At 29.5% G+C, this 26,518-nt stretch overlaps 1 protein-coding gene across 2 annotated transcripts in view; it reads right to left on the reverse strand.

Annotated features, from left to right (window-relative positions):
* LOC135922692 (ecotropic viral integration site 5 ortholog-like) overlaps positions 1–26,518 on the reverse strand; it is a 92,969-nt gene that overhangs the window by 32,803 nt on the left and 33,648 nt on the right. Inside the window, exons 3-14 of one of the 2 annotated variants that reach the window (XM_065457125.1) lie at positions 21,976–22,357; positions 21,215–21,457; positions 18,149–18,223; positions 17,579–17,704; positions 17,028–17,171; positions 15,478–15,567; positions 14,439–14,654; positions 14,027–14,206; positions 12,419–12,565; positions 12,105–12,245; positions 11,632–11,952; positions 8,830–8,976 (exon numbers count right to left, since the gene is read on the reverse strand). In XM_065457125.1, the coding sequence (XP_065313197.1) occupies positions 8,830–8,976; positions 11,632–11,952; positions 12,105–12,245; positions 12,419–12,565; positions 14,027–14,206; positions 14,439–14,654; positions 15,478–15,567; positions 17,028–17,171; positions 17,579–17,704; positions 18,149–18,223; positions 21,215–21,457; positions 21,976–22,357 (2,212 nt within the window). The remainder of the gene's footprint in view (positions 1–8,829; positions 8,977–11,631; positions 11,953–12,104; positions 12,246–12,418; positions 12,566–14,026; positions 14,207–14,438; positions 14,655–15,477; positions 15,568–17,027; positions 17,172–17,578; positions 17,705–18,148; positions 18,224–21,214; positions 21,458–21,975; positions 22,358–26,518) is intronic. The other variant, XM_065457126.1, reaches the window with a different exon arrangement.

Here is a 26,518-nt window from a genome sequence, read left to right on the forward strand (position 1 = left end):
AATTGTATATTTTCTTAAATTTATATTATTAAATTTTTAATTACATAAATTACTTTAAATAGTAAAATCTGTCTAATCTGTAAAAGTTAAATTTTTAAATCTCTCGCTTCAAACCTATAGGGGCCATTTTGACAGCCATTTTAGCTTATTTGCTTTTTTAACATTTTTTAATAGTAGTAATAGCGGCCCATAACCGAAAAGAAATGTATTTTCTTTATTAAAAAATGTGTTATAGTAAAATATTTATTAAATTTTTTTAAAATTAATTTAAAAAAATGTTTATAGAATCTTTATTATCCAATAGTAATACTAATTTTTCCAATTTAAATGAAAACTCCCATACTTCGTAGAGAATTCAAAGATTAATAAGAATACACAAATATTAGAATAAAGAAAAAAATAGATACTGTTACAAAATATTATCAATGCCTGAAGACAACAAAAATTAAAGACATCTCAAAATACGTTGAAATGTCTACAGCATCAGTCCATAAATTTAAACAGGACACATTCCCAGATATAAATGGAGATCCTTTAAAAGAATATAGTATTCAAAAAAGAGGAAGTAAGAAAAAAGAAACTTCCGTAATTGAAAGACGCATCATAATCGAAAATAATACTCTTACTATCCAGGAGATAATAGAAAATTTACCCCCTGGTAGTCCAAAAACAAAAATTGTAAATATATCAAAAATATAGGTTGGTCGAAAAAAAGAGCTGGCAAGGAGCCTGATAGAAGAAATAATCCTGGGGCAATTAATATTCGTCAAATCTATTGTGTAAAGATCATAAATACCCCAAGAGAAAAATTATATTTCTTAGATGAAACTGGAATAAACTTGCATGTTGTACCAATCTACGCCTGGGCATCATACAATGTCCGTGCAATAATAAAATCCCATCCTCTAAGATTAAAAATGTAAGCATACTTTGTACAATTGGAATTGGAGTGGCAATCCATTATAAAATAATCGAAGTAGTTTATAATGGGTTATTATTCCGTGATTTTATGACAGAGCTTATCAGTGTCTTACCACCAGACGCAATTATTGTAATGGATAATGCATCTATCCATAGAAGCCATCTTATCGATGCTTATAAAGATAGAATTGAATACCCACCACCATATTCACCTCAGCTAAATCCCATTGAAAATTTTTTTGGAGTCATGAAAAATAAATACCGAGCAATAAATCCCTGCCCTAATTCAAGAGATGAAATTATTGGGAATATTATTCAGCTCTCACATGGATTTATTCCTTATGATTTTACTAACTTTTACAATCATGTGCAAAGCTATTTGGAGTTGGGTTATCGCGGGCAACTGATTAATTAGGTAATCCTTTTAATTGATTTGTATTAAAAATTATAATATTAACTCTTTTAATTCTAAAAAGGTTCCATCATCAAATTCTTGGAACAATGGAATATTTTGATAAATTATAATTATATTTTTTATGTATTAATTATTTTATAGAAGTTATAATAAAAATTTATAATTATCATATTTTTATCGAAATAAATTGATACGAAATTTCAAAATAGATTACATTTAAGAAATTCTAAAATATTTTCAAATATCAAAAATAAAATTGGTAAAATTATAGAGTATGCTAATATGAATATTATCGGAAATGCAACTTTACAACAATTCAATAGTGAAGATAGTAAAAAATTACTAGATCTTTGTAAAAACAAAAACTTTAAAATACTTTTTTTCACCATCGTGAGATAAACACTTATACTTTTGTAAGAGCTAATCAGAAATCCCAGATAGATTTTTTCATATCAAATATTCACGGGTGGTTTGATAATGTTATAGTGTCTACTAATATTAAATTGTCAGATCATAGAATAGTAGTAGCCAAAATAACTATAAAAAATATATGGGGTTACCATAATGAGGTTAGTCCAAATACTTCTTTTTACAGGGCAAATCTCTTAAAACCCCTCCTTCTCCAGAAAACAAATTAAAGCTCAATCGCAGGATGATTTGTTGCTATTCGATCAAATACTTGTCAGAAAAGGAGATAATTCTCTAAATATGTCCTCGAATGGAAATATTGATGAATGCTGGAACCTATTCAAAAAATTACAGATTCTTATAATAGGCTACCTAATATAAATATTTATTCAAGAAGTGAATGGTTAACAAATGAAACAATAGCAAAAATTAGTCAACTTAGAGAAGGTAACAACCTGAATAAAGAATTGTGGAAAGATGTACAAAAATTGTTGAGGAGTGATAGAAGAAGATACATTGCAAAAAAAGCCTTTGAAATTGATAAAGATATGAAAGAAAATAGAATCTATGTTATAAAGAATTGAATTATTTTTGCAAACCGTAGAGCTTTAAAAAACTTTCCTATTTAGTTTTAGCAAATGGAAAGCAAATCTTTGATAAAGAAGAACAAATTGCACTATGGCTTGATTATTATATGATGGTCTTTGACTCAAGAAGAGCTATCTGCCCAACAAACATAAATGAGCACTTAGTTCCGCCCCCGTAGGGTTTCTCCACGGATGAAATTATAAAAGTAATTAAAAAATTGCGTATTAATAAAGCTCCCGGACTTGATAAAAAAAGCTGAACATCTCAAATTGCTCCTAGAACTATATCCTCCCTTTTATTATCTCTTTTTAATGAAATATGGGAAACCGAAAAAACCCCTGCAGAATGGAATATCTCTTTATTATATAATTTCCCAAAAATAAAAGACCCAAAATTTTTTAAAGATTTACGATGCGATTGCCCTCACATCTACTGTGTCTAAAATATTCATGGCTCTAATAAAAAACAAAATCATGTCATCTCTACCAACCTTGCTTCCGAAATATATTTGTGCCTATAGACCAAAGAAAAATATACTAGAACCAATTTTAGCACTAAAAATAATAATGCAAAAATGTTGGAAATATAAAATTCCCGCCTACTTCACTTTCGTTGATTTCAGCAGAACTTTTGATAATGTAAATCATGATGCTTTATGGAAGACGCTGCTGGAATGCGGGATTGAATCAAATATAATTTACATATTAAAAAAACCACCGAATCTTACCGGTTGTATCATAATCAACAATAAGACACCCCCCCCCCCTTTTAGGATTAAGAAAGGTGTGAAACAAGGATGTGTACTTTCACCTCTTAAGTTTAATATCATAATGTATAAAATTATAAATGAAGTCTCGGGAGCCGCGAGTTTAATGGACCTGAGCTTAAATGCAAAATTACATCTAGAAAATAGGATAATATCATATGCAGATGACATCGCTATTGTGTCTTTAAGCATCAAAGAAACGGAAAATCTGTTATACTTACTAAAAAATTTAAGTCTAAAAATAAATTTTAACAAAACAGTCATTCTTCCTTCCAATAGTGCAGTCCAAAATCCAAATATCATAATTGGTGGTAATATTATTAAGATATTAGATAAAATTAAATACTTAGGCATATTGTTGGACAACAAGAGCTGCTGTAAAGAAGAATTAAAAATTAGAATACAAAAAGCGAGAGAGGCGGGGCGTTTTATAAATATATGAAAATTTGGAAAACGAAAGAGATTTCTGTATACACCAGATTAAGAATTTTCAATTCTATTATAATTCCTATATTATTATTTGGCGGAGATTTATGGGAAATTAATAAAACAGAAAATAGAAGATTACAATCATTCATAAATAACTGCCTCCGAACTATAAATGGCATCTTTTACCCAAAAGTACTATCTAATAATAATTTATGGAGAATTTCAAAACACACTCCAATTCATATTACATTAAAAAAACGTCGCATTTAATTCCTAGCTCACATTATAAGGAACTCAGATCAAAATCTAGTTCATGACGCCATTACATGGTTCTACACTCATAATAAGAAAGAATACACAAAATATAAATCTTTATGGTATTATAAAACCAGAGTTGTTAAAAGATCGAATCAAAAGATCGACGATCCTGGATTCGATCGCAAATTTGTCAATTTTACGAGATTTATGATTCTGACTTAAATTGAGGATCGAGATCATTTTGTTTAAAATTAGATCCCGATCTTTTTAAAAATTTATTTTTTACTTAAAAAGCAATAAATAAAATAAAAATTTTGAAAATTAAATTAAAATATTTAAAAAAATATCTATCTTCATATTTTATCAACTTCCATTATCAACTTCCATTCCAACATTTTTATAGATATATTTATTCATTTCCTAAATTTTACGAGATTTAGAGCTCTTACAAGTTATTTAATATAAATTTATAATAATATATTAATATTTATTTTAATAGGTAAATGTAAATGTCCATTATAGATTTAGAAGATTCTATTGCTTCAACTATTGATGTAACAGCAGATATAAGTGAGAATGAGAATCTTTTACCATTTTACGTAAGTATTTTACTTTATGTGAAATGGATGAAAGCAACTCTTATAATATGATCAGCACCAAATGCCGTGTAAGAAGATAATATCATCTTCCAAAATATCATGTCTAGTAATTTGTTTACCGAGGCTATTGACATATCAATATCTTTTATTTTCATTCTTTCCATCTCGGGCTGGGATAACAATTTTGTTATTATTTCAATTTTCTCTTTATTACAACAATTATATTTTCTTTTTGGGTAGAATTGTCGGTGAGTTTATACGGTTTATTATTGTAGAATTGGCACTTATGGCAGATTGCGAAAATACTGGAATAGAAAAAGAATTATCAAATATTGATGATGAATACGTGGGATTATTTTGATTATTAAATAAAGAGGAATTTCTAAAACTATCATTGGCATTATTGGATAAAATATAATTAATATTAAACATTTTAAATTTAAAAAATTATTTTTTGTAATTAAAATTTTTTATATATTTAATTAATAAATTTTTCTTTCATTACATAAATGAGGTATTTCTATTTTTTAAACACTTCAAACTTATTTATTATACCACTTAATGGTCCTGTTTTTAATGTATTACCTAATAAAACACCAGCAACCCTGTATATAAAAGATCAAAATATATTTATTTTTCTATTTGTATTGCACATAATATAACGAAAAAATATATTTATATTATATAATAATTTGTGTAATTATCTATTAAATTAATCGTTCAAAGTAATAGATCGGATTCCCTCTTCGATATACCGTATCGTATGTGAGAGAAGGCTGTGAAATTAAGAAAAAGACTAGTAATTGCCTCGATTATATGAATTCTGTTATTTGGTTTGGGATATATAGATCAATATTGATTTTTCAAGACTCCAAATAAATTTTGGGGTTTAGTTGCGGGAAACAAGATGGAAGTATGCTATATTTTGAAAATTTTGAGTTATTATATGGGCACGATGAATGGGCGCATTATCAATAATTCAACTGCAAAATAGATGATAATTCATCCAGGTAAGTTTTGATTTTATTGCTTTAATTTCCCGACTATAATCGGGTATTTATTGAGTCCATAATTTAAAAAAAAATTATTATAAGTTTAAAATTAAAAAATAACTATTATAAGTTTTAATTTAAGTTAAATTACCGGAAGTTTATAAAAATAATAATGTTTTTCTCAATATTTTCTTTCAAGTTTTTAAAAGTATATGTGTTATTTTAATTAACTTATATTGAATCACATCATATTATTACATTTAATAATAATAATATATTATTTTTTGAATCCTGAAATTAATGATTATAAAAATTTCACATTCATTTTTGTATACTTCGCCATTCGCACTAACTGTGAAGGGGATAATAAAAAGCAAGTTTACTCTAGGCGAGGCAGAGCTCTGCAAATTCAATTTTTTTTGGCCTGAATTTCAATTTTTTTTAAAACACTATTTCAGTCACTAGCACCTTCCTTTTAGCCCTGACTGAAAATATTTTAATTTAAAAATTTAAATAAAAAGCATTTTAATTTATGTATAAAGTTAAATTTAATACTAATTGTCCTTGTCTTAATCCCAGAAAAACTCTGATTTATCCTTTATTTAGAAAAAAAAGTGATTTTTCAAATCGTAGCAAAATTCGTATGGCTGGAAATAATAGCTCGGTTAACCAACGTAATAACTCATTTTAATATATTTTTTGGTATCTTTAAACCCTAGGTGGACCGATTAAAATTTTTTTAACCCGAAGCTGAGTATCTAACACCAGAAAACACCATTGTGTTTTGCTGCTTCTTTACTTTTGGTAAATAATTTTTGTTTGAACTATTTGGAATAACATTATTCATCTGAACCCCTGGTCTAAACCACGAGTCTGGACCCTGGGTCTGAATCACTAGTCTGGACACCGGGCCTAAACCACAGGTCTAAACCACGGGTCTGGACTCCGAGTATAAACCAATCCCGGGTCTAAACAAAGGGTCTGAACCCTGGGTCTGTGCTCCGGGTTCGTGTTCAGAGCAGACCTGAGCACTGAATTTGGTCTTAAATTTTACGACCAAGCTAATAAACAACACTACTCTATGGACACCTGATTAGCAGTTGTCGTCCGTCGTGTTTTTTTTCAAATCCTGGCATATCTCTTGACTTTCCCATAAGTTACCCTTTTCATTCATCAAAATATATTGTCATAGTAAATTTTATTTCTTAAATCATTAATTTGCACGTTCTTTGCACTTATTAACATTTATTAAAGCAAACAAAACAACTAGTACTGTGATAATGTATCGAACGGTATCGGTGATACTTTTAATATTTTACATACATTTTATGCATCGATATCAGAGAAAATTGCAGAGAAAATAGATACTTTTTTCTTCTTAAATTAGAGTTAATTCTATCTTTTTTAATACAAATTTTAAAATATGTACATTAAAATATCAAATCGTTTTTTGATTAAATATTAATCCGAGTCATTGACACATAAAAACTAAAAAGAAGACAAACATTTGATGATAGCAAAAGATTTGAAAAGGTTTTTGTCTCCATAACAAAATATCCAAGACAATAAACGTAACTTCATTAAGGCATAAATATTTTTTCATTCCGCCATTTAAAATGTGTAAAATCCTTTTAAAGATTTCAGTGATAATAAGGATATTCGAAACAAAACTGAAGCTCAGATGAAAACAATTATGATCTTTAAGATAATAAGCTAAAAAAAATCAATATATGATAAGTAATCGCCACATGTTGACCCTTGCTTAAAATTTGAATGGGATTGGATCCACCCAAATAATAGAAAGAGAAAAGAAAAACTGATACAAGAGTTAGTTAAAGAACTGTCAATCTTCCCAGTTTCCCATATACATCAAGCTTCTAAAAAAGGTAGCATCTTTAGCATGAGCCTATGCTACACTATGATGAAGATTAAAAGATAAAACAAAACCCAGATAATTTTTAGCATAATAAGAGTAAAAATCTAATCATTCGAGTAAAAATCTAATCATTTCACTAATAAATAGTCATTTCTAAATTAATTGTATTAGTGATAAGGAATTTAAAAATAACATGTAAATATATATAAGATAATATTTAGAAATAAAATTTAAAATTCATATTAAAAATATTTTTTACCATATGAATCTTTAAATAATTTAAAATTGTAACGTAAAATTTCGAAGCTGATTTTTTGTTTGATCAAAAGGGCCCTTGGGATTGTTTTATGACTTTTTTGTATAATTAGTTTGATTAGAGATTTAGATTCTCCCAAATGAGCAGATTGTTGAAACCACAGGGAATAAATATATTGTTGTTGGTTAGATGTGAATAAACAGTCATTTACAAATTAAAAAACTAGTTCATTCCTTACCAATTGAAGGCGTATTGAAGTCTCTAATAATGTTTTAACTGATAGGAGGGGATGCCCCCTTTATAGAAACTTTCAATGATTTATTGGAAAGATCAAATAATAATATTTATAAAATATATATTGTATTATTTAATATAGATCTATTAATTAATGATTAATAAAAATTTCCGATACTGAAAGCATGTATCGACAATGTAATCTATCGGCTAATATATTTAGTATTTGTATCGGTTTCGATAAATTTTAAAAATATCGCTAAGAAGTCTGAATATTGTTCATCATTTTATACTATTGTTTTTAATTGAATCAAAATAATAACAAAGTTTACTAGCTTAACATTTTTGTTGAACATTTTTACTAAATCTTAATTTCAAATATATCTCATTTTTTTGGTAATTTATATTTATAAAGAATTGAAATGGTAAAATATTGTATTACTTTGAACATTTAAAATGTTGATGATTAAAAAAAATATTCTTTGGCAAATTAGTTTCTCTTTGCATTAATCAATTGCTTTCAAAAAAATATCTAGAAACAGATTCATTGATTAAGATATGGTTTATGATCGAGGTCCCAGTAATTTAATATAGCGGTGTTGAAGAAAAAAAGAAGATTCCATAAGTCTATATAAAAATAACATAAGGCATGTAGTAATAATGAAACGATCATTAGAAGCAGTGACGGAGTCTGTATTTGGAATATAATGTTAAGTTGTCTATCAAGGGCCAGCTTTAAACCTTTCTTTATTCCTAGTGGTGATGAAAATTTGGATAAAGGTGAATAGAAAACAACTCGACTTATATGGTGCCTCTATCTGATTCCTTTTATATGGAGAAGAACATGACCTAAAAGTAGGTGAACAAAAAGTAGAGAGGGTCGATTCTTCGAATACTTAGGATTGAACTTTGAGTGACGACAAATTAAATGGGAATTTATATGAAAGAATTAGTCTGAGGAAAATGGAGATTTATGGGCTGGATTCTATTAGATAAATATATAAGACTAAACCGTAGGAGCAAGATATCGTCAATAAAGAAGAAAGTGTTATGTGAGTGCCATAATATGAAGCTTAATAATATTTACCTGAGATTGCGATTCGGATAAGTCATATTGCAAGGATTTCATTTTCTTTTGAGTGTCGGTGTCGCGGTTATAGTACTCTTCGAATTTGTCCCTATAATATTGGAAATTTTTATTTGCACTTTCGACAGATTTCGTTTGGGCGTTTATCTTAATATAACAATTATAAAAAAAATATCTGAGTGAACAAAATTTGCATGATTCAGTTATGTTTTCATTATTTACTTTAATTAAAATTTGTAAAAAAGTTTATATAATAAAACAAATTATATTAAAAATGATGGTATATATATTGAACTTACAATTAGCTTTTAACTGTAAGTCTCTAATAACGTTTTGAAATAATGAAATTAATTAATCCTTAAGGATGTATTAAATATGGATTTTATTTTAATTTAGTTTGATATCCTTTAGCCTTAAATACACTTCAATTAAAAATAGTTTTCTTTTTTACCTATCTTTTGTTTTGTCTTAAATATATAAAAATTAAATAAAGTTTTTCTTTTGTTTTGAGTTAAGTATATTTAAAGTATAACATATGGTTTTTGTGTTTTCTTTTACTTCGGAATTTTTCTTCCAACAATTCATCACAGTGGTCATGGTATAACCAACATAGACAATACCAAACTCCCAAATGTTATTGACGAATAGGTCATATAAAGCGAAATTGTCTAAAACAACAAACCTATACAGTTAGAAGTACAAACACCACCTTACAACACGAACCAAACCAAGCCATAACAAATAATGTAGTACATGCTATAGAGCAGCTCGACCGATCCAGCAAATCATCAAACAATAAATTTGTTAACCATGGAAATATACACTACAAAAGACCCTTTTGCCAGTATCACATCCCTAACCATTAACAATGTTAAAACACAATAACCGAAGCATATCACACCTCCATAACTATCAATGCATTCCAATCATGGAAATCGATATTGGATCACCCATATCCATCTTAGGAAGAGATATTTATAAAAGGCATTTTAGCGACCTTCCGTTATCCATTTCCACAAAACATGTAAAATCTTACTCCGGGCATCCAATTCCTATTCTAGGTACCATAAAGACCAGGATAAAACACAACCTACAGTCTTCATTCATAACGATATTAATAACCGATATGGATAACAAGCCAATTTCAGGCAGGGATATCATAGCGATTTTCCCCTCTATCTTGTTGAATATAATCACAAAAACTAAACATGAAATACAGAGCTTCAATGATAAACAAATCAGAAAAAAACAATCCCCCGAAGAATCAAATCCCTAACTATAAATATATTTTTTTGATCAATATTTACCTTCCCCCGAATAATCAAATCACGAACATTAAATATATGCGGCTTTTTTTAAAACAATTAAACCCCCCCCCCCGTTGCCTATTTAGGGTGGGAGGAATGTGAATTAGTTTTATATTGATAGTTTAGTTATTTATTTTTTGTTTGGCATTAGGTTTTTCAGAGTTAGATTTATCTTGATAATTAGTTATTTTTTTCGGCGTTTTCGGAACTCTAAATGTTAAAAGATTTTTTTATAACTTAGTTGAGACATGGGATCTCCCCTCCCCGTTGCCTATTTAAAGTGGGAGGAGTGTTAAATATGGTATTTTATTTAGTTTGCTATCCTTTAGCCTTAAATAAACTTCAATTAAAAATAGTTTCTTATTTACCCTTCTTTTGTTTTGTCTTCAATACATAAAAATTAAATAAATTTTTCTATTTTTTTACCCTTCTTCTGTTTTGTCTTAAATACATAACATAAAAATTAAATAAAGATTTTCTTTTGTTTTGAGTTAAGTACATTTAAAGTAAAACATATGGATTTTGTGTTTTCTTATAATTAGGAGTTTTTCTTACATTTGGAGTCCCTAGTAAGGTGTTCAGGTAATATAGATATAAAGGTCCGGGAGATCGCCCTGTATCCAGAGGTATAATGAGAGTTCTGGAAAGTATAGGGGGTAGGGTTTATTTTTAATTATGTAAGATAAAACTAACACAAGTCCTTTTTGAAAAACGTTCCTTTTTTCACTCTGCGCCAATTTTATTTTAATTTATAATTGCGCGTTTTATTTTCCCTATAAAAGGGACAAATTTTTATACCTAAAGATATACTTTTATTTTAGTTTAAAAATATAATCTTCGAATAAAGATACTTTTTGGATTAAATAAATTATGATATACTTTCTTTTGGAAAATAATTTTGAAGGATAAATTTTAATGTTTAAATATTTTTGATGTATAAAACTTTTTATATTTGATTAAGATTAATAAAATTTAAAGTAAAGTTTACGAGTAATTTATTTATAATAACTTAAATGCCACTTACGAGATCCCAGCAAGACGAACTCCTTACCAGTCTAACCTTAACTGAAGCACCGTCACTTCAGGATGTAACTAGTTACTTTTCAAAAGTAACTTTTAAACAACACTATAAATTTGTCCTTGTAAAAAAGAAAATGTTTTATGGCAGGCAAAATATAATTTAATCCTTTATTTAATTTTTCGATCAATTTTAATATCGCACTATTCAGTTATAATATAGAAGGAATATCCAGGCCTGTTCCAATAAAGATGCGTAATATTCCTACAAAAACCCCAATAATTAAGTTAAGTTGTAAAATAGGAAAAATCCATATTTATGAATTTTATAATTAATTTTTGAAAATATTTATAAAAGCTGGCAATCAAGATATTTGATAAAATTTTTAAGGAATTATAAGTGAGTTAAAAAGTTACTAAATTACAAGACGCCAAATATTAAAACAAAAATTTCAGTGAATAAAGAGTATAGGAATACCTGGGACTGAAGTTCAACTAGCTGGGCCTTTAGATCACCCGACTCCGACAGAAAGTTAGTCTCGTTTAGCTTTAGGTTTACCAGGTAATCGATCAACTGCTTCAGAACTTTCTTGTCTTTCCTGCAAAGGTCCGTGTGGAGAACGGTGAGGTCTAGCGAAGTATAAACGCCGTTGTGAGTTAGCGGAGGTTCCGCTATACTCGAGTTATGTAAAAGGGAAGAGGTGAGTAGGTCGGAAGGCGGCAAAAGAGGGGGAGAGGAGTGGAGCGGTAAAGCGGAAGGGGGGGTTTGGTTAAGGGATGTCGTCCAAGCTACATATTGCTAAAATAAATGAGACGTTTAAAATATAAAATGAGTTAGTTGAAAAAGAAAAATAAAGATGGGTTGAAGTTAGTTTGTAGGGAAGGATTATAGAGTAAAATTAATTCAAGATTCAGTAGATAATTAAATATACATATGTTTTTTTTACTCACTTCCCATTGTGTGGCGAATTCCTGAATTTTTTGTCGGAGAGATTTAACATGTGACTCGATTTCCTTGAGTTTAAGAAAATCCAGTTCTTGTTGCCCACCTTGCCTGAAGCTATCATTCGACATTTTTAGGGTTCGATATTCCTGTATAGTGATTTCAATGAAAAAATTTTAAAGTACGCTTGGCAAATTCATGTCTTAAGGTAAACCTTATATTCTCCCTCTAGACAAAATAAAAGAAAAAGAGGGTTGCCGGCCTCATAAAAAATTAGAAGAAAGGTGGGATATAGGAGAAAAAAAAGGAAAAATATTTTTACGTGTTCCAATCGATCGTATTTCTTATTGTAATCGTCTAAACCGGACAAGCATTCAGCCTCCCGGTACTTGACGGCCAGTAGTTCTTGCTGGAGAGTATTGACTACTTCTTCGTATTTTTTTTGGTCAACTCGAGAAGGTTCTTCGTTCTGAATTTGTATCATTCATTAAAATACCGAAGAAAAATAAAGTATTGGTTCAAAAGTTGATGTTAAATCAAAATATTTAGGTTGAAATTGTAGGGAAAGCAGCAATACCACGGTTTTAACAGCTGATAGTATATATAAAATCTTTGATTAATTTATATATATCAATAATTCATAAGATTGTTATCACGACTGAAATTAATGACAAATAAAAAAAAAATATTTTATTAAAAAAATTTTATAAACTCAACCGGCTGTTAAATCGCGTCTACTATCAATTACCGTCTTAGGCTGATAATGGCGTATCCTTTAAAGCGATTTCTAACAAATTTAAAGCAGTCACAAGTTATGTTTAAAAACATGATAGAAAATATAAAAAATTTTAAAAAAAAACACAATATAGATTAAAGATCAAAATGGCCCGGTTCGTCCCGCTCTTATTTCGATCCGAAAAAAATATTTCACATAAGATTCTTAGCCATGGCTCGGCTAGGACCACGGATCGGGTAGGGTAGATATTTGATATAGGTTACGTGCTTTTCAAATGAGACAAACATTTTAAGCTTTTAAATACGAAAATTATTTCTTTATAAGACGAGAAAATCAAAATATTAAATATACCGAAAGGTGGTTAAATTGAAATTTTAATAAGCAGCATTATTAAATATGTTTGTTTTGTTTACATAATAAAAAAAACATTATCGAAAAGTGATCATTAAAATTATGCGTAAAATTGGTGTGGGTAAATATCCCGATACTGAATTTATAAATTTACAAAAAACCTATCTAATTTGGGTACAGTTGGAAAAATGCATTCTGTCAAACTTAGATATTTCCCCAATTTATAAAGCCTTCTAAATACATAAAAGTGAATAGATTAAGATATAATTGGGACTCAAATTTTTTGGCCAAATTAGGGAGTTACCTGAATTATTAAGAGTCCAAATTAGGCAAGTTTTACTCTATTTAGTTAAAATTCAGTTTGACTCTAAGCCCGGCTCAAAATTTTTATTAATCATTTCTATACTATCTAGAATTTTTATATTCATCTACTACGCTGCTTTTATAGTAAGAGATATTTCCTTAAGCGATGCTAATTTACAAAAGCAAGTCAATACGGAACGAAATGATTCGCAACAGCTATTAGCGTTTTTCAAAAAGCATAATAGCTGTGATTTCGCTAGCTCTTAATTTCGCATAGCTTGAACAAATCATGCTTACTATAAATGCAGCGTTATAGATAAGAAGTTCCAAAATATTCATAGATTATTTCTTCTTTTACGCCGCAGCAGCTGTTGCAAATAAACGGGAAGATTCCTCGGTCGATTTTTTAAACTAAAAAAATGAGATGTTCACTCTAGATCCCGAAAAAAGCATATTTTTCTTTTTTCTCCATTAAATAAAAGAAAGGAGGGGAGGGGACAAGCTTAACAATAAATAAATCAAAAATAAACGGAGTTTTACCCCGTTTTCCAGCTCCTTGATCCAGCTAATCTGGTTTAAAGCCATTCGGAGGCTCTCGTCCTTGTCGTCCAGAACTTTTCTTAACTCGTTGAAGTCCTGTTTCAAGGAAAAATTTTCCTCGGCCTGCACGGCCCGGGAGACCTGACCCTGTATGAGTTTATCGGCCAATGAGGCGCTCTCCTATTTCGGAATAAATTAACATATTTTCAGCCTGGAAAGAATGGGGGGGGGGGCGGAGTTAATTATTCAACTATCCAATTCGATGCAATTCGAAATTTTTTTATCATTCTATTATTTATATTCTATTTTTATTTATCAAACGTTTGACTTGAGCCTCTATTTTTTTTGTCCTAACTTCTTGGGCAACCTCTTCTACCCTAAAGCTGGTGGGATTGGAGTATTCTTTATATACCTGTTCCAAGTACTGGATCCTCTGCTTGAGTAGCCTGTTCTCCTGTTTGAGTTTGCGGATCTGACCCAGCTCCTCCTGCTGTTTGACCTTGATGCCAGTGAACTCTTTCTCCATACGCTTCATCTTGCGTTCATTGAATGGAACCAATCCGAAGGCCACGTGGAAAAGTAGATCCGGGTCTTTACCGAGTCGACTGGGAATGTCTCTTTGAAAATACTTTTGAAATAAATTCGAAATAATAAATATTATAATGCATGTAATGTAGAAAAGTGGAAAGGGTAACTGCCATACCCGAGTAAACCCAGGAAAATGGTCATTTACCGAACAACAAAGATATATAATAAATCTTAAGGTGAATTGATTGAGCAATCGAGTAGCCAGAAAGCAGGAATACATTCTCTGAGGCCAATAACCGTGCTTATATTAAAGGGTGGGTGAGAGGAGTTGAGATGTGCCCGTCATTAGCATTGATCTTCAATTAGGATTTTTTTATCTGCAGAATTTGTTGAGGGATTAAAGAGTAAGATAAAGTTAGACCGGAAAATCATATGAGGTTGGGAGATATATATATTTAATATTTAAAAAAGGTTCTGTCAATGGGGAATATAAATGGGTGAAAACATGCCACCAAAAAGCCTGCCAGACACATAAATTTACAATTAGCGCGCCTATAATATTATGCAATCTAGCAAAAAAAAGTCTTCGAGAACTTCCTAAATGATAAGAGTTTTAGCAAAAGTCTATTTTTACCTAAAGTGATCGCTATGTGATATAACATGATTTTGGGTATTTTCTTTCTAAAATGACATTAAGATCTCAAAAATATTATTTTTCTTTCTAAAATTTAAATTTTGCGATTAAATATATAAACTATATTAAATCGCGGTTTTAGATAAATTTTTAAGTTAAATATAAAAACTTAAATTTATTCATTAATTCACACCTTCGATTACCTTTAAAAATAATTTTTTTAAATACATTTTAGCCCTTAGTGTCAATTTCTTAAAAAAACAAATTAGAAATAAACCAGAGTCTTTACCTGCAGCATTCCTTCCATATCCAGGACAAGTAAATCCTCTTTGCTCAAGAATAACAGGGCCGCTGCTACTTTGAAAATCAAGTCTATACCCTATGTCGCACGTATTTGGGTTTGTAAGTTTGAAATGTATATTATATAAAACAAAGTGGTTCAATAAATTATTCAGGGCTATGCTTCGTTGCACTAGACTTTAGATTTTTTAAAATATTTAAATTATTTATAGTGCCCTGATTTTGCGGAAATCGTATTGGAGCATATATCGCCTCCATGAATTTCCGACCATTTTGTCGTGAACTTTTGAAATACTCTTAATTTTGATATATACCTACCATGATTTTTTTCTTCCAAAATTTTTAATAAAAATTTATTGAAGATCTGAAGATTAAAAAAAATTTTAAATTTGTAATTTCATCATTGAAATTTTTTTTATGTATATAAATTAAAGAACTGTCTGAGTGGGCCTAAATATCATTAAACCTGGCCCGAAAAGCCGTGCCCAATTTTTTTTAAATAGGCCAGGCCCAGACAAAATCCAATTCAGATTCCAAGGGATGGTCGGGCCGGGTTTGTAGATCTCCAATATAAATCATAGAAGATTTTTTTTAACCAGAAGTATTTGAACTTTTAGGTAAATTTTTATCAACCTTGTTTGAACCATCTCCTAAAAATCTTCATTCAATAAAATTAAGATTTTTTATTTTGAAAAGAATTTCAAACTTTGCAATTTTCATGTATATTTTTAAAAAAAATATACAAAATTTCATGGCAAAAAAAATGATTCTAGCAAAATCGGCCTTTAAAAATTTTACAAAAAGATTATTGTAAACTGATTGAAGTTTTTTTTTAAAATATGTTATTACCCAGAATTCGCTAAATCCTAACATAAATCAGGGACGTGGAAAGGAACTTTGAGTAAATTTATGGAAAGGGAACGGAAGGTGTATTCCGGAACCTTCTTAAAAATAAATATAAATTTCTTATTTGTTTCTATAATTAAAAAAATAAAAAGTTTTAATCCATCTAACAGTTGCATATATTAAGTTCGTTTTATTTTCTTTTATAATTTTTTTTAATAATAATAAATAATCATTAATCATATTAAACTATACAATACAAAGTAATAATAATTAGCAAACAGTAATAGATAAAAAAATTAAAAAGAGGGGAAACATTTTTATCAATTTAAAAATTTATTTAACTGTTTTTCCCATAAAATTAATTTTTTTCTTATTAAATAAAATTTTAAATGGACAATATTATTTTTGATAATAATAAAAAATCATCCTTTGAACGTTGTTTTTCGACACTCAAATTTATATTTATATCATAAAGAACCAATTTAAATATAATATTGCTTCGATGTAATAATTGATTAATTTAATGATTAAATAAAGATTACCTAAAATGTGTGGATTTTTTCTTGGAACATTCCGAAAGCGGGAACGGAACATTTTTTTTGACCGGAACAGGATGTAAAAATGCACTTGTTCCGGATTCCTGATATAAATAGATTGCTTGGCTAACTCTTATTTATCTTTTTTATATTTTACTTCGAGCAAAAATACGTCCATTATCCTGAATGCCGTCTCGAGCGGCAATGATGAACTAAACAACGTTAGGAACCAAGGGGAAGCGTATAAAGAGGCGTGAAAATTGTTATCTTGAAAATGTTTGAACAGGTCAGGCGTGAATTCCTATAACGCGCGGCGAAGGATAAAATTTTTTTTTGGCCATTATATTAAATTTATATTGCCGCCTATAACAACTCATTAATTTTTTAGCCCTTTAGACATTAAAAAAAGTTTTAAAATTCTAATCACATTTTTTTCCTTTTTTGAATCAGCTGATGTTAAAAAGTGTAGCTTCCCAGCAGCCTTAAAAAAGGCATAAATTTACATTACTATGTTAAAGCTGCGATTAAAATGTTATCTAGTACTAGCCACTTAAATACCTATTTGACACTTATAAATAACGCACGTTTTTTTAAAAAAGGTTAGCCAATACCATTAATCTAAGCTAAAATTGACTTTCTATTTATAATGGATGAGCCTATTTAGTACTTATCCCTGCCTCCTGTTATTATTTTTGTAACATATAAAACTTGAATCAAGCACTCGAGTTGATACATGCATAGAGCAAGCTCGGACATAGATGGTTTGAACAGTTTCCTAAGATTGTATTTGTGCATAATTTTGGTAAGCACCGAAAAGGCTTCCTCTTCTGGCATCTTCATTTTTTTTGTTTTTACCGAAAAAATTTTTTTTATAATAATATTTGGCAGGGATAGTAGGTGAGGTAAAGAATATATTTTTGGGCTTTTTTGAAAATAAAAACCTCTAAAGAGACCATCTTGCCCCTCATTCATATCGGTCGCGAATTAGCGCTAACTGTGAATGAGGGAGATAGATTTTTCCCCGCAGAGTTTCAAAAGATAATCTTTAAATATACATTCGTTTTTAAAAATTATTAACAATTTATACACATTACCGCAGATATACTGTTAATTAATTGAATTATATGGCTTGATACTCTTTTTTAAAAAATTAATAAATCCATTAGGAATAAAACAAAAACGATAAAATGTTTCTCCTTCCCACCTTGTCAAAAATGTATCTAACAAAATCAAATAAATTTTTTTAGAAATGAGTAAGATGTATATTTATATGGTAACCTGCATTAGAAGCAATCCCACGATGAAGCAGCTACCCTGGCAATAACCCACCTCAGGATCGTGCAACGAGTAAGCCTTGAAAATTAATGTTTAAAAATAATAACGGTTGTGCAGTATAGTTTACTCCGGGTAATGCAACTGGATCCGTAACTAGAACTCAGTTTAGCATTTATAATTTAATTCGCCAAAAAAAAAATTTTTTTTAAATTATATTCTGCTTTGATTTCATTAAAACACATTATTCATTTTTTTTAAATAATTTTTACAGGAGAGCACTTTTTAAAAAAATAATTTATTGTATTTTAGATATGAAATTATTACACTATAATAATGGGAAAAAAATTATTCAAAATTATATTTTAATATTTTTATTGTTGATACGGAAGAATAAAGTGCTGAGGCTGTGTTCTAGGTCGGCTTAATACTTAATAGCCGGCTACAAAGTAAGAAGAAATTCAGATTTTAAGCATGCCACTCTTAATTTTCTAAATAACAATTGTACATATCAGTTTAAATTATATTTAAAGCAAACATGAAAATATACCGTAGAGAAGAGCAAACATGAAAATATACAGTAGAGAAGAGCAAACATGAAAATATACCGTAGAGTAATAGCCAGTCTTTCTTGATTGCATATTGTATATCTTTATATGTTGCATATGCAATCATAGAGAATATAATCAAAGATTGCAATATTCGTCCTCATATATTTATAGAGTTGGATGTCATTTAATAATTCAATAAATGAATTTAAACCATCCTTTATCATGGCGATTCAAATATATTTTATTTATTTGAGATCTTTCTTGTGAATTAGCATAGGCTGCTAGAGCATAGATTAGCAGTAACAGTTCAATGAAAATTATTTCCTCTATTTTGAGTTGTAAAAAAATGCGTCACTGAGAGAAAAATAAGAGTATTAGTTATTATAAACAAAAATAAAATAATTTACAAAAATTAAGTAGTAAAGAGGTATAATATTTATAATGTAAACTTAAAATGTACAATTTTTTTAATATTTGGCAACGCTCAATTTTTGCTTCAAACTTTTTTTTACAAAATTATATTTCCAATAAATCTAACTAACATTATCAACATTAATTAAATTTTAAAATACTACAGTTCTCGTATTGTTATAAAATTTTGAATCAAATTTTATTTTTTAAAAAAAAGTGAAAAAATTTTACTATGCAAGATATGAACCCTAAACCTAGGATTGCTAGACAGACATTAACAGAACTGGAGTAGGTGAGCTTTTAAAACAAAATGTTTTTAATTTGAATATATTATAAGTTAATCAAATGAGACCGGTTGCTAATCTACTTATTATATCATTATTATATCTATATGCTTATATATTAAAATAAACAAAATTAGGTTTATTTGTGCATAGAAATTAAATTTATTACAAAATATATATTACATATTGCATATATTTTACATTACTAATCAGAATAACATCTTTATTCTATAATTATGTTATTTTACTATTCAATTTTCTCTCTATTTAGATTTAAATTCTTTTTATGGCTTTTAAAGTATATTTATTTAAAAGACGAACTTGTTAATACTTAAAACAAGCCAAATTAGGGTGCCCTCGTTCAAATACTTTTTAGCCTGTATTAAAAAGCAATTAAGTATCCAAATTAAACCGACCTAGGACATAGCCTGAGGGATTGATTTAACGAAAAAATGCATTTTGCAAAAAAGTTTCTTTTTTTTTATTTCTTCTCCTTCTTTTCCTAGTATAATACTCAGCTGACAACATGTATATGATGTTTAAGTTAAGTGTATAAATTATAATTTAATAAATCGAATATTTTTTGGGGCTATCGGTAGTATAAATCAGACTCTTCACTTATCGCTAAATAATTTTTTAATCGCTTATTGAACAGAGTTTAAACGCGGAATCAGAAACCAAAGCAACGAATCCCTTTTTAAAATTTTCAAGAACCCGAAAAGCGCTTTTTGAACAAAAAAATTCAAGAACTCTTTTGTTTTAATCAAGGGCTTCAAAACTGACAAAATTTTCAGCAAAAAGATAAAATAAACTGATCAACAAAATGATATTTCACCGCCATTTTAAAATGGCATTTTCCTAAGATTGCATGATCAAAAATCGTTTTACAAGAAGAATAACAGAATAAATAATGTCAAACGAAAATTTCTTGTTATTCCGAACATGTCCTTGAAAATTAAAAATTTATGCTAATTTTAACAGTATGTAGTTCGTGTAGCGGATGAAAAAACAAAATATCATGTCGTGTTAGGAATATCACAAAAAAACGGAAAAAAAATTCATAATTTATACCTTCTTTCTTCAGAAAACTGTGTAATTTTCTTTTTATAGTTATCTGTTATTTTTTAAAAAAATGGTGGGGAGGAGGGAGTTAAATGGCGTCGTTGTTATGGAGTTACGTTATATCAATTCATTTAGTGTTGTTAAACGGCTCGTTTTGAGCCCATTTTTCAAAGTGGCTAACTCAATATTTTAGCCAGAAAAATATTGTCTAAATCTTGAAATTTCGATAATATATGTCTAAACCTTTGTTCCTTCTATAAGCAAAATCTTCAGGCTTGCGTAATATTTTTCTGGATGAAATATTGAGTTAGCCGTTTTTAAAAATCGGCTCAAAACGAGCCGTTTAACAACACTAAATTCATTCATTTACATAATCGATAAATCGAAATCGAGTTATAAGACGAAATTTTAAAAGAGATTAATCGAAATGTAAGAATCACGTGACCATGTGAAACTTTATTTGATAATCTTTATATTATGACTCGGGGGGGGGGGGCAAAATGGTAAAAATATACATCTTTTTCAGAAAATAGGGGTTTTTTTTATTTAGAAAGGTCTTGGGTGGGTAAATTTTTCCCGTTTTCTTGTTCGGGTTTTTAAAATTTAACTATTTTATAACCGATCCCGAGTTATATATATTTTCTAGCCCGTCCCTCCTATTTTAGATTCGGTTGTTTTTCGGGCTGGTCGAGTTTCAAAAAAACTAGTTAGCCATGGGAAAATAATCCGTAGTTAAAGCTTTTCTTCTTAATTAAAAAAAAAACCTTCATAACGTTGAAGAGGCTCTCCTGGCCGGCGCTCCCGGGTTCCTTGAAGAAGCTGTGCTCAGGGTAAGTGCGAGTAATATCCCGTCGAATGAGTTTCTCGTAGAGCGAGTGTTTCTTGAGCAATTCCGAGTAAATGGGCGTCAGAGAGGTGGGGCTAAGGAAGGTAGGCGGGACTGAACCACTCAACAGTTGCCAGGCCATAGCCCGGAAAGGTTGGGGTATCCCTCTGAGTACTAGTTCCTTTTAAAAGATTTATCATTATTATTACTATCAATACCGTCAATTATCGGTATTGAAAAGATATAGAAAGCTGGGAAATTATGGTAAGTTAGAAATACCGAAATATCTTAGAATAGCGCAAACGCAAAAATATTTAAGATGTGTGCATATCGTTTAAGCACAGAATATAGGGGGGGGGGCATTTCAAATTAATTTCTAATATGGATGTAAGAGAGTAAATAATAATTTAATATTAAACAAAAATGAGAGTCAATTTTAATTTAGGATTTTAGCCAGATAATATTACACAAGTCTCGATGTTTCGTTGGTAGATTTACAAATTTTTCTGTTATTTATGAGAAAAATCTCCAGGCGTGGGCTAAAATATTGGGTCAGCCGTTTTCAACACTAAAATGAAGATCGACCGTGAACTGGTTTAATTTGAACACTTAAATCTAAATTCGATTTATTAATTTGGAGGACTAAAATGAGAGGTAGGGTCAAGGAGAAAAGAATATAGGTTGTAAGTGATCGTTTACTTTAATGCGAGAGGCGTTTTTGGGGCTCCGCGTTTCCCAATCCATTAAAAGATCGCTCCAGGCGGCCCAAGTCGCCTCGGGTTCGGGTGGTTCATTATGATCTGGGCATACGTCTAGCGGAGTGGTTTTAGCAGTTGATAATGGAAAGGAAGAGAAAATAAACGCTAAACGGGAGCTAGAAGTGTTAGCGTGTAGAACTGGATTGGCGGGATTCTTAAGGGTATTACATGACGAATTCGGTGCTGATTGAGTGGTGGCACTTTGAAAAGTAGGCATCTGATGAGCAAGCCCAGAGTGGAGACTGCATTGAGAGGAAGTGGACGATTGACTGCTGGGCCCGTTTCCACCCCCCAGAAGTGAACGGGAATCGTTCTCTAAGACCCTGGGAAAGTAAAATATTATATAAATGTGGGGAAAATTGGGGGGGGGAGGCAAAAATAGGGAACTAATAAGATGTTCAAAACGTTTTCAAGCTGATCCCTATATTCAGGAATAACCAAATTTTTCCTATGGTTAACAAGAAATTTAAAGCGAATCAAATACTATAAGAAGCATAATTGAGACGAGACCAATGAAAACTAAGATTAATGACATGAAGAGAAACAATGCCTAAGAAAATACCGAAATTGAATAACGTGACATGAGTGGAGTGAGTTAGTATAACACTAGATTAACAATTAGGGTTGTGCCGATATCAAATAACGGATTGGCACCGAGCGTTTTTGAAAAATATCGGATCAGGCCGATATTTAAAAAAACGATCCGATATTTTTTATTGTTTTTGGTAATTTAATGATTGTATATATAATTATATTTTTTTATTATAAATAATTTGATGTTTTTTTAGTATATGATTTTATTTGGTATTAGTGATGTTTTCACCTGTTTGCGTTGTTTGAGTCTTGCATTTCTATCAGAATTTTGATTTAATAGTTCTTTGAGAATGTGTTTTTGAGAGTTGATTATAATTATTTTTTTATTTGATAGTAGAATTATATATAATTTTGATATTATAAATGCTTGATTAAGGTTAATTGAATTGGTCCTTGATATTATAAATGCTCGGTTGGTATGTTGTACAGAAATATCTATTTGGTTTGTTGATTTTGGTAGTATAAATTGATTGGTATGTTGCACAGGAATTTGATTTGTCGATTTTTGTAGTATGAGTTGATTGGGTTTATTAAAATATTTTTTGATATAATTCCCACGACAAAACAATCTTAAATTTTTATAAACCCAGGTCCAAAATTTAGATTGAATAAAAATTAATCCCCAAAATTATCAAACCAAATTGTGCAACCCAATCAATTCATATATCAAAATCAACAAACCAAATTCCTGTGCAACATACCAATCAATTCATACTAACAAAATCAACAAACCAAATAGATATTCTTGCACAACATACCAATCAACAAAACTTATATGGCCAGGCATTTTTAGTATAAGAATCAATTCAAATAACCTTAATCAAGCATATATATTAATAAAATCATATATAAATCTACTACCAAGATCAAAAAATTATTATAATCAACTCTCAAAAACACACACCCGAAGAACTATTACCTAAATCATCTCTTAAAATTCTGATAGAACTAAATCATTTTATCACTAAAAACATATGCAAGACTCAAACAAAGCAAACATCCATGACCAATACCAAATAAAATCATATACCAAAAAAAACATATCCAGAAAACCTTTCTAATTTATCATAATAACTTATTCTCAATTAATGGAAACTGTTTTAAAATCAATCAACCCGCAGATTGACTGAGGAACTAAGAGCCCTTTTAATATCAACTAGATTTGCCAATTTTTTTTATACATCAGAGGTTACCGTATATATTATATATTTTTTAATTTTGTTTTCAAAAACTTATTTAGTCACATATTATCATGTGAACAATAAATTTATTGTTCTATACTTCAAGAGTATTGAAACATTTTAAACAATCTCACATTTATATCTCATATTCTTCTTTTTGTCAAAACCAACCTTTCTTTTAAAGAATATAATATTAAATTACTAAATTTTTCTTATATATCTTTAAATCTTTCCAAAAATAAAATATATTTTTAGATATACTTTTAAATTTATCAGAGACCTGCAGAGGTATCATTTGCACGGCTAGGTCCGGATTTTTTAAAATATATTATATTTCTTTATAATTTTTATAGTTAATCATGGTGATTTAAAAAATTCCGCCCGTCCCGGGTTTATTTATAAAAAGTTTACTCGGGCCGTGTTTATAGCCGGGTCTGCAGATCTCTGAAAATTATCCAACAATAAATTTTTATTTATTCATATTCCACAATTATTAATCTTTTCTCCCAACCACTATATTTCATAAAGTAAAAAATCAACCTCTATCACACACCAGCTAACACCAACAATCTTTATGCCCATTTTTCATTTTTTATGAAAAAAATTTTGTCTATTACAATCATATAATTCTTTGTAAATTATTTCTCTTTATTCTGCATCAATCAATGAATTAAAAACGAGATTAAATGATGTCAGCTGTTTACAATTTTTTATTCCGGAAATTTTTTGTTTCCTTCAATCCTTTGCCAATTATTATCAAGCGTAATCAATATGACCAACAGCTAACCTTAAGCTAGGTCCGCTTCAAATTTCATCATAGACATAATGATTGTCAGTCTAGTCTTATAGATGGTAATATTTCATGTTATTGCCTAAATACCAAGTGTTGTTAATTTATATCAATATGTGGGGCCGGCTTAAATCAAAATTTTAAACCCAATATAAGCGCCGGGCTCCTACCCAGTTCGAGCGGGGGTGAATCAGATCGAGCTAATCAGTGTATGTATCTAATATGATATTTATTTCATCGTATTTTATTTATTTTATAAATTGCCTAAGACCTAATTGGCATTAACCAACCAAATGGTTTATATCATTTATCTCCATATTAACAAATATTTTATTTTTTTTAAAAGAGCCTTGAAACAAAAATATTATCTGTAATTTTTTGGAGAAAAGATAAGACTTTATTATATGATTTTTTTGTGGAGTCAAAGTTTTAAGGCTTTTCTTGATTCCTTTGTGGAATATGATCTGAACGTGATTTTTTCGTCTTGGCCATCTAGCCGTTAAAAAATGAAAGAAATAAAAAATATTTTAATAAGTCCCCTACGAGGAAAGCTTTAGGTGAGGGTTATATACTTATCACTATAATGGCACTTAAAAGTGCCAGGATGCTAAAAGGCGAGAACGTTTATAATCACTAGTAGTTTAGTGAGCGTAAAAGTCGATTCGCATTTGCTGGCATTTAATAACTCCAGAATCTAGGTAGATTGAATAACATTTATAGGGGAATGGGGCGAAGATACAAAAAATGGATTTTTTTAGCGGAGAAATTGTGAAAACCTTATTGTAGTCAACTGATCAAAAAAATCCCTATGTCCCTTGTTTTTTATGTTTTAAGAATCAATTAAAATAAGAAATTCGATACCATACCAATCTTAAAATTAGTTGGATCAGTTGATAGTAAACTATTCTTCCGATTTGAATCGAAGCTAGATGACTTGATATTTAAGGGGTCAATAAATTTAATTTTTTTAAAAAAATAAATTCGAAATTTTTAAAATTTTAACATAATCCCTAAAAAAAATAAAGCATGTGTTTTTGAAAAATAAAACGATGAAAAAAATTAGAAAATGAAGTCGAAGGCTTAAAGGATAAAGTAATGAATAGATTTTTTTTGCCATCCTTTTATATAGAAGGCGTGTGAGCTGTAATGTTATTCAAACTCCTTATGGTAATTAAAGAAAAAGTTAATCCGTTTTAAACGAAAATAGCGCGCGTAAGAAAAGGCGAAAAAATTGTTGATTAAAAGGAGAAGAGTAATGATATATGAAGTCGGGCAACATATAGCAATTTACTAAACAACGCTCAAATTTTTGGAATATGCAATAACAATAATTTATAATAAATATATTATCCCTAACCCGAATGAATGCCTACCCACTTAAATTCTAACCGTAACCTATTGGTGGAAGTAAATTTCTGAAGAAAAGTCTCAATCAAGGCATCTATGTTATTTCAAAAACCTTTTTTGTTTGTCAACAAATTTGATAATGTATTCCTTCTGAAATCCCTCTCCCCTCTCACCTTTTTAACAAAAATTATTCCTTAAACCAGAGACCAGCAGAGGTAACCTTTGCCCGGCTTGGCCCGAATTTTTAAAAAGAAAAAATTTTGGACCCGGCCCGGGACTTATATTTTCAGGTTTACCCCGGCCCGGATTTTTTTAAATATATTTATTTTTAATTTTTGTAGGTAATAATGGCGATTTTAAATATTTTGTTTTGAAACATACTGCCCGGCCCGGGTATTTTTTTTAAAAAATTTAGGCCCGGCCTGGGTATATTTAAATAAAATGCGTCCGGCACGTGTACCTGGGCCGGGCAGGGCCTAGGTCCGGTCCTGCAGGTCTCTGCTTTCAACTTTTGTTTTATAGTTTTTATTTTTTCCTCTTCTTTCAATAAATATCTTATTAGAGGAGACCAG

Source organism: Gordionus sp. m RMFG-2023, chromosome 1 (genome assembly GCF_954871325.1).
Source record: "Gordionus sp. m RMFG-2023 chromosome 1, tfGorSpeb1-WG-v2, whole genome shotgun sequence".
Lineage (NCBI taxonomy): Eukaryota > Metazoa > Nematomorpha > Gordioida > Chordodea > Parachordodidae > Gordionus > Gordionus sp. m RMFG-2023.